A 13118-nucleotide genomic window follows, 5' to 3' on the forward strand; every position below is an offset into this window, starting at 1 on the left:
TGTCAAATGAATGGATAAAAGTGCATGGGGAGGGTTCTGAGCTTTGAGACAAATGGTGCTAAGTGAATCCTTCTTAAGCTGGCAATTTGGGAAATTAGCAGATGTGAAGTGGGAGGCTACTAGGAGAAGGCACAATGCAAAATGTGGAAGATATGTTAGAACAAAAATATCTAGGAAGAGGCAAGTGGCAATGAATGACATCAACTCAGCAAGAAGGAGAAAACCACGCAGAAAATCATTTACGCGCTGCTTTTCTAACAAATGACTTGGCATTTGAATGACTTGCTAGAACTCAGCCTCTAGACCTGAACAGCTCTGCTTATAAGAATTTTAACTACTGCCCTACCACCTTGAAATCAGGTAGCTGCCAAGCTTACATCTTTAAGCTTCAAGAGAGAATCAGCTAGTTTAAAAAGCATTTATTGGGAAAAAAGATAATTTTTCCACATGGTGTGTTTTCCACTGGTTTCTAGAGAGGCAGTTAATTGATACGGATTATAGCTTTCAAGACAATGGCAAAGACTGGAGGGCAAAATTACAGTTTGGGAAAGCCTGGTTTTAATCCTGACTGTTTAACTTTCTCGGTTAATTAATGCTACATGCCAACCAAATAATCTTTTAGTTTAACTCGAATACGAGCTTTAGGAATATACTATAACGTGGTCTCTAATCTATGCTTTGTGTTCCCTTCCCTGCCCCATAAGAGCAGAAAGGACTGATAAAGAAAGCTGGCAGGCTTTCCTCCCAGAGAAGACACACTGAGTCAGGAATGTGGTAGAAGTCGATCCTCTGATGTCCATCCGGAGAGAACTGGGAGCTACAGGTTGGCGACATCTGGGAACACAGGAGGGAGGAGAGGAACACAAAGGAAAGGGCGGCAGGTGAGACAACACCTTGGGCCTGAATGAGCCATCTGATGGATGCCCCAGTGTCAAGGGGGCTCCTTGGAGTCCTGGTATGCAATGGAGGGTCCACGTCCCGAGGACTCAGCTGCACGCCGTGGTCTCCAGAGATGCTTCCGAGGTCCAAGAATGATGACAAGCATGTGGAATGCAAATTGGGAAAAATAAGGGCTCCCCACAGCACTTTCAGCAGAAAACTCTTATGACAGAGATAAGAAGCTACCGACGCACGTGAAATCCCACCTGGTGCTCCTCAGTGGTTTCTCTGTCAATGAAACCCATCCACAACAGGTTAAAGAACCCCACTGCCTACGCGGGGAAGATGAAATTTCTGTCTCAGCAACTAATGGGAACTGAAAATAAGTGCCATTTAAGACTCCGGCTTCCTAAACTCTTAATTCTATTTCACACTGACTTAAATAAATCCTGTTGTAAATGTCCCGCCAAGCATATTCTTAAAGACAAGCATGGAAAGCTTAAGGAGAGTTTAAAGGACAATAATAAGGGTGTATAAAAGATTAAAAAAAAAAAACAAACTCTAGTAAGCAGTTCAAGGAACCGGGATCTTCTTATTTGGTTTGCTTGGACCAGAGAAAATGAGTTAGGATCTATCTTCAGGATTCAAAAAAGAAAGGAAGAAAAAGAAAAGAAAACCAATATTGGTCAGGTACTAGTTTCTTATGTTTTATGTTTTCTAGAGCAATTTCACAAATCATTCCTTTTTTGCAGAAGAACCCCATACAGATCATTTGGCCAATTTTACAGATGAGGAAGTCAGCTTTTTTTCTAGATTTCTCTCCTCACATGAGTTTTTTTTGACCCAGGAACTGAAGAGAAATGTGATGCCCAAGGCAGTCTATTCTGAGGGGGAAAGGAGCAGACAAATGTCAGAAACAGCAACACCCAGCAGGATCCACACTACAGTGATGAGAATAAGGACCAGCCCACGTGTCCAGGAAATCAGAAGGAGCCCAAGGGAGCTTGAATCGCTGTCCCAATTCAATTAAACAGAGCATTCTCATTTCACTTTGGCTGCCTCCATGGGAAATCTGAGCTTGTGAACAAATTTGGGTTTGCACCTGGTGGATGTTTGGGAATTCTTAGCTTCAATATTCAGAGGTGGTGTGGACAGCCAGAAGCAAATGCAGACTGATTAGTAAGGACAAGATGAACAGGAAAAGTATGCAGCTCATGGATTATCTTCCCATTTGGTGCTTTTATAAAACCATTTGCAAGGCTCAAGCAGTAGATGACTAATTTATTATCAAAAGTAAATATTTTGCAGCTGCCAGCATGTCACACTGTGATTCCTGTGAATCACGTCCCATCAGAACCCACTGGCAGGGGACAAGCCCAAGAGCCTCCTTGTACTGAGGGGCCCCTGAGCGGTGGGGCAGCATCCTAATTGACCTGGGATAGTGGTGGGATGTCTGGGGTCCCGAGGCCTCGAGAAGCACAGGGGTTTTCTGACCTGTCACCGTGGACAGCACCAGCCCCAACTCCCGCCCTGGCCAATGCTCTGGGAAGGCTGGTCCGCAAGCCCCAGGCAGCTGATCACTGAATGCAGGAGGCACCACAGTGACTGTCAGAAGGAGGGCAGCGCTCTGCCCCATGTCAACCTTTAGCAAATACAAACCCTTTGTTGAAGTGACACAGAATAGACTGTGGAACGAAAGTAACTTTTTGAGGGAAGATTTAGAAACAGAGAGAGGAAGCACTGTCAGGATGGACACTGACATTCTCACTGTTTTGCATCAGAAGTGGGTTTTTACATCCCACGTTTGAAGCAGTCTAATCCCAAGAGTCAGCAGCCGGATGGAGAGGCTGTGAGATGGGTGGGTAAGAGCATGAGCGGGGCAGCCAGCAGCCTGGGCGTGAAACCCGGTTCTGCCACCTGCTATCTCGGGCAAACTATTTCACCTCCAGGCTTCGATTCCCCATGTGTAACACAGGGATTATACCTTCCCTCCCTCAAAAGCCTGGAATGAGGAGTAAATGACTTAGTATCTGAAAACTGTTTAGAAAAGTGCCAGACATGGAGTAATAACACTATTATTACATAATCTTTTAGAACATCAGGAGTCTGTGATTCAGAATGCATCCTCAGAGAAGAAACCGTCTTCCCAGTGAGGGTGGTAAGTTTCCAAGTAGCTCATAAAAGTCCATGTGTCCCATATTGTAACTAAGACCATCTCAAACCTCAGGCTGGCTCAGAGATCATTTCTAAGGAATCCCCTGGCTCCTCCTCCCAGCTCAGTACCAAAGACACATCTCTCCCCCGAAGAGGAGATTGGGAAATCTCCCTGTGTGGGAAGATTCGGGGAAGGGGCGTCTGTAAAGTCCTGGGCATCTTCAGGTGTGTGAGGACAGGCAGCACCCACGTGAGGCAGAGTACTGAGGTCCAGGGTGGCCGTCTCTCTCCCGCAGACAGCTCCAAGGTCAGGCCTCCGGACTGTGAAGGCTGCCTCGGGAGTGGAAAGTTCCATGGTCCAAGAGTAGAGACTGGGCAGCACATATGGACGGGAAAGCCCCCCTCGGCAGCCTGGGAGAAGCGGGTGTAGACAAGGAGGGGGCTGAGCCCAAGGACAGGTCTGAGCTGGAAGCAGGCCGAGAGCGGTCATTGCGGCGACAGGAGCTGCCTGCTCAGTAGCTGGTTCTTTCTTAGACATTTCATTCTCCCACCCACAACAGAAGTCTGTACCAGGCTCAACCTGGCCCAGCCTCCATTTCAGATTTGGAGCAAAGCAGAAATCTGAACTTAGTGCTCTGGTTTGATGCTGGATTTTGTGCTTTACTAAGCAATGCCAAAAAATTAGAAAAATTTAAAAGGGCTCCCTGTCATCTGTCAAAACAACAAACAGAAAAGATGAACTGAAAAACTCTCAGTTTAGGACACCCTGATCCCTGAGATCTTCGAACACACTAAGTACAGACCATCACAGCAACACCTGCTCTTCCACCTAAATTAGTCAACAGGGCATTTTCCCAGTGTACCGCTGGCCTGGGGCTGCGGGCCCAAAGCCCAGACTTAAGGATGCTCACTGTGTTCCCTAACTGGGAAAAAGCCATCATCTTCTCTTTGAGAGTTATGCGCTCAACACCAACGTTACATAAAGGGTTTGCTTTTGTCTGCATAAACCCAATATAGGTGTGTCCCTCGTCAGCAGGCTTACTGGGGCCATAGCAAGGACCACCCACCAGGTTCCTGTTTGGGAGGAGTGGGGCACAGCAGGGGTGGAGGAATCCTGAGCCAGACGTCAGAGAGCTGGGTCCGGCTCGCTGCTGAACTTCTGAGTGGTCTAGCACTGTGCTGTTCCACTGTAGCCAGTAGTCACATTTCAATTAAATTCAATTAAATAACACTACAATTTCCATTTTTTGACTACGCTGGCTACAGTTCACGTGCTCCATCAGCCACATGTGACTAGAGGCTACTATCCTGGACACCACAGATACAGAACACTTCCCCCCATTACTGAAAGCTCACTGGGCGGTGCTGAGAGCACCTCCCTGAGACCGAGTCGCTTCCCTGGTCAAACAGGGGTTTAGCCCAGATCCCTCCCCCTTCACAGGGCTCCACCCAGAGCAGCCGTCCACACTGTTCCGAGCATCCATGTGTAGTGGTCACTCTGACAGGCATTACCTCCCAATCAGGAGGAGGAATAGGTGATTTCCGCCCACACTTTCTGGAAGAATGGAGGCCTGGAGTTGCTAAGGAGTTTGCTCAGCCACACCCTGACAAACAGTAGGGCAGGGGTTTCAATCCAGACAACTCTGACGCTCAAGCTGGTGCCCTTAACCACATTCCCATCACTTTTCTAGCAAGATTCTGAAGGCCTGTCCACTCGGGAACCCATGCTACACGGACAGACTGGCCTGGGTTCAGCTCCCACGAGGGTTTCTCGAGGTGTAAGAACTTCACCTCAGCTTCTACGAGAGACAACAGAGTGGGGTTGAGAGGGCTGCTAATTCTTGTCTTACACTCCAAACTACGTTCAGGAAGGGTTTAGAATATATATTTTAAATTAAAAGACTAATAGGGTCTGTGTGAGTGTGTGTATACGTTTCTATAATAAAGTACATATAAAACCCTCTTATAAATGTATACATATATACACCCTTGTAAATATAAATTTAAAATATATATTTATATTTATAGGGGTGTATGTATGTTAAAAGTATTATACATAATGTTAAAAATAAAAGAACAGAACTGAGGGAAATAACTGTAAATTGGCAGATAATGGGCTTTATCCTGAATATATAAAAAACATATCATATCAATAAGAACAATACAAAAACTAATAAAAAAAATCTGAGCAATGCCCAGGAAGAGGGGCATTGACTGGGAGGGGCCTCCCCGGTGCTACAAATGTTCCATTTCTCGGTCAGGGTGGTAGCTGTACAGGTGTGTACAGAGGTAAAAAGTTACTGGGTTATACCCATGTTTGGTGCTCTTTATGTGAAGTATGTAATATCACAACAAAATGCAATAAAGCATATAAATGAACATATAAACTAATAAGTTCTTCAGCAGCAGCTAAATATGCTCTCTTTGTTCATACACACCATAAGTGTAAGAGGACTGGAGTGAGTTTGAAGCATAACAGCTGAGTTATTTTGAAAAAATTCTGTGGAACTGCTCTGCCAAGATGACCCACACTTCCTGTACCGTAAACAATAACGAAATCATCAGGCATGGGTACTGCTTCTCAGCACTCACATTAAACTGCTCAGTATGGCATCCTTCCCCACCCGGCATGCAGTTTAGGGCAGGCACTGAAGTCTTCCAGAACCTTTAGTTACAAGAACAGTCTCGTCAATCAAAATGTCCAGCCCAATACATTGATCAAAGTTCCAGTGCAGTCCAGAAGAAGCCACTTCCCTCCTGCCCCTGCCTCGCCCACCTCAAGCCTGGAAGCCCACGTGGGAGGCCCCTCTTCTCCCTGCACCACCTCCTCCCCAGGTTCTTGCCATCACTGCTGACCCTCCAGGGAGAGAAGGCAGCCGGACGAGCTGGTGCAGGTGGAGCCCAGCCCTGGTTCCCTCTGGACATGACGGATGGGACAGTGGCTAGCTCCTCCTCTTGTGGGGTACTTGGTGGGATTTTTGGAGACCTCTCTTACGGAGACTTCAGGCCTCATGACCCTGACTTGGGCAATGTCTGCTTCTCCCTCACGCTCACACCCATCCCGGTGTCTGTTACACTCCAGTGCTCAGCTCTCACTAGTGAATGAATGAAGGGGTGAGAAACAGAAAAGAGAGTAGCTATATTCTCTCCATAAACTCTTTTGGGAAGGATACTTTTATGCTAGCAGGTCCTTGTGAGTTGATCAGACACTTTTAAAACATTTCCCTTAGCCTACAATTAAGAAATGAATGACTGTTTCATTCTCAGCTACTTGTCACTCAGACGGAACCCAGAGTCTGATGAAGAGTCATAACCTGCGGACACAGCTGCAGACTCCCTTATCAGCGCCTTTCCGTGGTCCGTAAAATCCCCCAAGCAAGTGGACAGAGTACTTTTTCAAAACTAGCTGATCAATAAGACAACTCATGAAAATCCAAATTGCTACAGATTGTAGACACAAGTCCTTCCACAGAGATTCGAGTGTAGATCTGAGTTGTTTACAGCAGCCTCAAAGCCCCTCCCCCGCCTGGCTGTACACAGAGGACAAGAGCAGAAACGCTGATATGAAAAAACACATGCACCCCAGTGTTCAGCACTATTTACAATTCCCAGGATGTGGAAGCAAACTAAGTGTCCATCAACAGATGAATGGCTAAAGCAGAGGGGGTGTGTATATACAATGGACTATGACTCAACCATAAAAATAAGAAAATTTTACCATTTTCAACATGGACAAAGTTGAAGCGCATTAAGCTAAGTGAAATAAGTCAGACAGAAAGACAAATATTGCATGATCTCATCTATATGTGGAATCTAAAAAATATAACAAATGACTGAATATAATAAAAAAAAGAAGCAGACTCACAGATACAGAGAACAAACCAGCAGGGAAAGGGAAGGGGAAGGGGCAACATAGGGATAGAGGATTAAGAAGCACAAACTATCATGTATAAAATAAGCTACAAGGATATATGGTATAACAGAGGGAATGTAGCCAACATTTTATAATAACTATAAAAAGAGTATTATAACTTTAAAAATTGTGAATCACTATATTGTATACCTGTAACATAAAATATTGTACACCAACTATACTTCAATAAAAAGCTTTTTTTAAAAAAGCTCTGCAGCCCTGAAACCTGCAGACACCTTGGCATCGTGGGAATGACATGTGAGGCCACTTAGCAGGAGACCCTCGAGAAGGCTGTGAACGCTTAGTGAAAACACTTCCTTTAACTCAGCCCTGATTTCTGGCCCAATAGTCATTGGAGTCTTTGTCTTGGCTGACTTTAGAAATTTTAAAGGCTAGAATTCTCTCCTGGAGAGAATGAACAACAGCAACATTAAAATGTAAACCTGGCAACTATTACTGGGCATCTACCATGTACTCAGCATTGCAGAGCCCGGTGACGGGAGATACAAAGATGAATGAGACAGGCCCTGTCTGGAAGGAGCTCCCGGGCTGGTTGGAGGGAGAGGAAATATGCCTCTCTCCTGTCCTCAGCTGGAAGGGGTACAGTCACACACACCTGTATTGTGCTTTCTGTCCTTCACGCTTCTTTTTTAAGGAGGAGTCTTTATTTTTTTGTTATTTTTAAAATTGAAGTATAGTCAGTTACAATGTTGTGTCAATTTCTGGTGTACAGCATAATATTTCAGGCATACATATACATAGATATATATTCCTTTTCATATTCTTTCTCATTATAAGTTTCTACAAGATATTGAATATAGTTCCCTGTGCTGTACAGAAGAAACCTGCTATATATCTATTTTATATATAGTAGAATCTGCAAATCTTGAACTCCTAGTGCTTCTTAATTCAACATCACCTTTTTTTATTGAAGTATAGCTGATTTACAATGTTGTGTTAGTTTCAGGTGTACAACAAAGTGATACAGTTATACATACATACATACATACATACATACATACATATATATATATTCTTTTCCAGATTCTTTTCCATTGTAGGTTATTATAAGATATTGAATATAGTTCTCTGTGTTATACAGTAGGTTCTTGCTGTTTATCTATTTCATACATAGTAGTTGTGTGTATGTTAATCCCAAACTCCTAATTTAACTCCTTCCCCTCTCCTTTCCCCTTTGGTAACCATAGTTTGTTTTGTATGTTTGTGAGTCTATTTCTGATTTGTAAATAAGTTCATTTTCATCATTTTTTTTTTTAGATTCCACATATAACTGAGGTATTTGCCTTTCTCTATGTGACTCACTTCATGTAACATGATCATCTCTTGGTCCATCCACAACATCACCTTTAATTCTCACCACATCCTTGGGTGAGGATGGTAATTCTCTTTTTTGGAAGACGAAACTAACACTCAGAAAGGCTGAGTGACCAGCTCCAGGCCCGAGAGAAGGTATATGAGTGGAACTGGAAGCACACAGGTCCCCCAGCTACGGGCAGTGGCTCCTTCTGCTGACGCATAGACAAGGCACGGGGAGAAACTCAGCTCAGCCTATGGCTTTACTTGCAATATGAAAGGAAACAAATGAGTGAAAAAGCACAACAAAATGAGGAGAAGTTAGAGCATAATATGTTAACAGATGAAAATTTTTAGAATCAGAAAAAAATGAAACATTTTAGCCTCGCCAAATACTAAAGAAAAGGCTAGAAGGCCCCAGGAGAAGTGGGATTCTAGCACCACATTTAGGGGACAGGGGGAGTTGAGGGTGACGTCCTAGGGAAATTTTATTTCTTTGGAGAACCAACACCCATACTTCTGCAACTCTTTCTTTCTCCTGAATTAAGTTCAGAGTGGTATCTGCCAATACTAGTTACCTTTGATAAGAACTGAGAAATAAGTGTATGATATCTAATACTTTGTAGAAGACTTGATTTTCTAGATTATTTGCAGACAAATTTACATTCTTGCTTCACTGTGGCTTTTCTGTTTTCTCCAAATTGAAATGCTGTCCCTGGTCAGTCTACCGCGTGAGAAAAAATGCTGTTGTTCCCATGTGGGACTGTAATTTTGAAATGAGTACAGCTTCCTACTCATTTTTCAAAAAGCTATTACCTCAAAAGAATCAAGTTGCCACAATGACGCTATATTCTTCCTTCAATGGACTCAATGGGTACAGAATCAATTAGATAACAGTAATCCTCTTGTGAAAACCACAGACAACAAAGATTAGGCTTAATTGGCAGAGTCAGATGATAGCCCATTTTCCAACCAGCAGTCTTGTCTCATTGCTAGATGCTGCCTTTGAGGGAGTAAAGACCTTCAGACAAACTTGGATAAAGGCACCAAGCTGTGCTTATTCCTTCTTTAAGCATCGCTGTGGCCACATTGCTGAGGGCCATCAAGTCAGGGGTCAAACGTCCATCTCCTCTAACTCAGCTGATCAGGCTGCTTTGACTTGCTCTTGGTAACAGCTCGCTACACTGATTTCAGTCTCCATTAATAGATCATGACTGGAAGTTTTAAAAGCTCTGGTCTATATAACTGTCACATGGGAAATATAATGAATTTGGGGAAAGAGTACATTTTAATTTTAATTACGTTTAAATTTAATTTAATTACATTTTAGTTGTAATTCTAGTTAGATAATACAAGTTTTTTTAATCCATCATAGTATGAAAGTCTATAATGATGCTATGCTCTTACTGCTCTTCAAAATTTAGAAGAGAAAATTAAAAGGAAAGCACTTACTTTCCTCAGATATTCAAAAAGCATCTTTTCTTGCAGCTTTAACTGTTGTTTGCCAACTTGCGAGTAAAACTTAAAGTCTAAACTCTGGATCCAGGCAATGAGGTGTAATTAAAAGCACTCTGGCTTTGGAAATGGATGGACCTGGGCTCACGTCCTGCCAAAAGCAAATCAGTAAAGGGAGGAAGGGAGATCTGGACACTGAAGCCAGCAAAAAATGCCCTACAGCGCTTGTCAATAAGCAGACATGATCCAGAAACGCCCTGCATATCACATGCTTCCACAGAGAAGGTGATGGAGACCTCGCTTGAATGAGGAAGGTAACAGGATGAAGTTATACCAGCAGAGTCCCAGATTATACCAACCACAGATCTGCTCACGCACGCAGGGAAGGTAAGAAAGACAAATGAGTGAGTGGTAAGAACTCCCTTCGGTACATCAGGGTCTAAATTTTATACAGTAACCATGGCAGAGGAAAAGACAGATACCTGGGCAGTTTGTACCATCCACGCCTGTAGAGATGCACCACCTGATGTAGAGAGGGTCTGGGAAGCTGGGCTTCCCAGCGTGGCCCCCTAACTGGAATTGGTTACGAAGTGCTTCCCCTGCAGGGGCTCATCTGCAAAGTATCCGGACTGTCCGAGGTTGCTTTTCAGGTTAGAACTACAGGCCACCAGGACACAGTCTGAATAATGAGACCCTTACTTTCACATTGACCCATTTTCTAGTCCAGTGACTTGCTGCTATTCAACCTGATATTGACTGCATGCACATATGTACTCATGTATGTACACGCAGCTATCAAATCAGATGGTAACACTTTACTGTAAATCTCTTCATCACTAGTGACGGATTCAGTTCACCAATCTCTCCCCATCTACGACCTCTCTCCCGAAAGTAAAATAGCCCCAGCCTGTTGTAATTTGCTCCGCGGGACTCTCCCAGCTACTACAAGGGTTATATGTCAACTGTGAAGGATCTCTGTTTGAGATCATCAGAAAAAGAGGGGACTGGGGGCTGATAAAAGGGAAGTGAGGCTGACAAGGAAGCAAGGTTAGAGTTTTTGAGGCAAGATTTGGAGGAGAGGAGGGAGGTGAGGTCAGGTAAACCTGGGCTTTGACTGGTCCTGGGACCGTGAGTCTTGGCATAAACTTGAAGGGGCCAACCTTCAACTGGAGAAGAGAACCAAGCAGCATCTGCTCAACTTTGTCTACGGAAGCTACTCTGCATCTCCACAGCCACCGTGGGCCCCGGGACTCAGAAGTCAAGACTGAGTCAAAACTGGAGATGACAAAACAGTTAGATAACAGGAGAAACTTCTTATCACGTTTTACCTGCAATGGAGATCCAAAATAGCTCACGGGGACTGTGGAGAAGAGAAACTAGCCATTACCGGTGAGCTAAGGATGGCCCTCAGGATTTGACTCATGTAGGATCCATTTTTATTTACTTAAGATGTGTAAGATGAAGTTTTTACATTCTTTATTTAAGGTGCTGTCTTCGTTTTTGCTTTAGTATATAATTATAATATGTAATTAATATATAAGAATTGTCGTGGGCTAACTGGTGGGGAGGTCCACTTTTCCTAGTTAGTGAATTGTCCTGCCACAGAGGTTTCAGGAGCCAGGCCCTCGTGTGACTCTCCCTGATGCACGGTCATTACCAAGGGCCAGTGGTAGACCTGTGACTGCCTCTGAGAATATAATAAAGTCACACATGGGAATTCCTTGCGTTTTCTTCCTTTTTCTCTACTCATTAGCTGACTCACATTTTATGTTACCCGTGTTCTGCTCTGAGCCATAAAGGGGCCCCTTCTCTCTCTCCAAAACTCTCCTTGCAGGAGGCTGGCCAGCCACGTGTCCAGGAAGGCTCACTCCTTATTTGGCACAATACATGCCTTGAATCAAGGAAACAAAGCAGACCCTTGCTTTACTTTGTGAAATGGTGTAATGTGTATAAATTCTATAGACTTGCACTGAAAACACATAAATAGGTAACAAGTAGGTGTCCTGTTGATGATGCAATTAAAAAAACAATACAGTAGACTCCTGAACAACACAGGTCTGAACCACGCAGGTCTGCTCGTACGTGGGTCTTCTCCAATGGTGAATACGGCAGTCCTACACACCTGCGGTTGGGCGAATCCTCAGGTGCGGAGGAAGCACACATGTCATGGAACCACGGGTACAGAGGGCCAACTATACGCTGTACACAGGTTTCCCACTGTGCAGCAGGCTGGTGCCCCAACCACCCCACTGTTCAAGGGTCAACTGTACTAGAAACCCAAACATCAAAGGGTATGAGGCAAAGCAGCTTCTGAATCAGCCAGAGAAACGCTCCCTGATGGGATACTGGTCTGGTCCCAGGATGTTGCTTGCTTGCAAGGGACACCTGCTGTTTGCCTCCGGGAGGTACCACCCCTGCTGACCCAACTCCACACACAGAGGGCTCCGCAAACAGTGTTCCCGGGTGGCCCGGTACCGTGGCCCTGCCGGGGCTGCAGTGCCCCCAGGTAGGTGCTATTGCCTCAGAAAGTGGGGAAGAGAGGACCCCTGCTTCATCCCGTGTGCTGCCCTTTGTAGATGTGAAACAGCGGCTGTTGGCAATACACGTCTGTTTCCTTTGATCTATACACCCACCCTCCAGTTTCTTCCCTCCCTATGTTCCAATTTCAAAGTTTCAAACTCTAGCTCCAAAGAATTGGGGCATTTAACACGTGTAACAATTTAAAAAGCTGGCTATAAAAAATCCGTGAAAGTAACTACCAAGGCCACTGAATTACCTGTGCGTGCTTTGAGACCCAGTGACGGAGGACATTCAGTACTCGGTTGGTGGCTGTTCTGCGTATAATGAACTCTTTGTCACATGTTCTCTCGGTGTTGTTAAATCCTTAGGAGGAAAAGAAACACACACATGTAGTTAAAGCCGATCCCCAGGGACCTGGAAAAGGTCACTTATTTTAGGACATGGGTTAATGGAACTCAGAAACGACACAGCTTGGTAGAAGGCAGCAAGTGGCTTCAGACTGTTGTGGATTCTGCTTCCTTACCTATTATCTCCTCAGCAGCGAGGCCACCACACAGTTACAGGTACAATTAAATGAGTAGGGTGCATATGTTTATTCAAGGCCAATGATGAAAGCGAAAGCCAGTCTAATGACACTTCTATTTGTGCCTGTCTTGTTACATAATATTGAGCCAAGAAGGAGCTTTGACACAGTATTTGAATCAACATTAGTTTATACTTTCGCTCCAAAGTCATCATATAACCACTAACATTTTCAATATTTGTAGATAGATGAACCCATGCTTGGCTCACAGATGAGACAAATACTTTACTGTGAAGAACATGAACTCCACAGCCAGACTGTCTGGGTTCAAGTCCCTGTCCTCCTACCAGCAAATCGCGG

At 44.3% G+C, this 13118-nt stretch overlaps 1 protein-coding gene across 2 annotated transcripts in view; it reads right to left on the reverse strand.

Annotated features, from left to right (window-relative positions):
• RASGRF2 (Ras protein specific guanine nucleotide releasing factor 2) overlaps positions 1-13118 on the reverse strand; it is a 203873-nt gene that overhangs the window by 30758 nt on the left and 159997 nt on the right. For both annotated transcript variants that reach the window (XM_031674454.2, XM_031674449.2), the window contains exon 18: positions 12492-12598. In XM_031674454.2, the coding sequence (XP_031530314.2) occupies positions 12492-12598 (107 nt within the window). The remainder of the gene's footprint in view (positions 1-12491; positions 12599-13118) is intronic.

Source organism: Vicugna pacos, chromosome 3 (assembly GCF_048564905.1).
Source record: "Vicugna pacos chromosome 3, VicPac4, whole genome shotgun sequence".
Lineage (NCBI taxonomy): Eukaryota > Metazoa > Chordata > Mammalia > Artiodactyla > Camelidae > Vicugna > Vicugna pacos.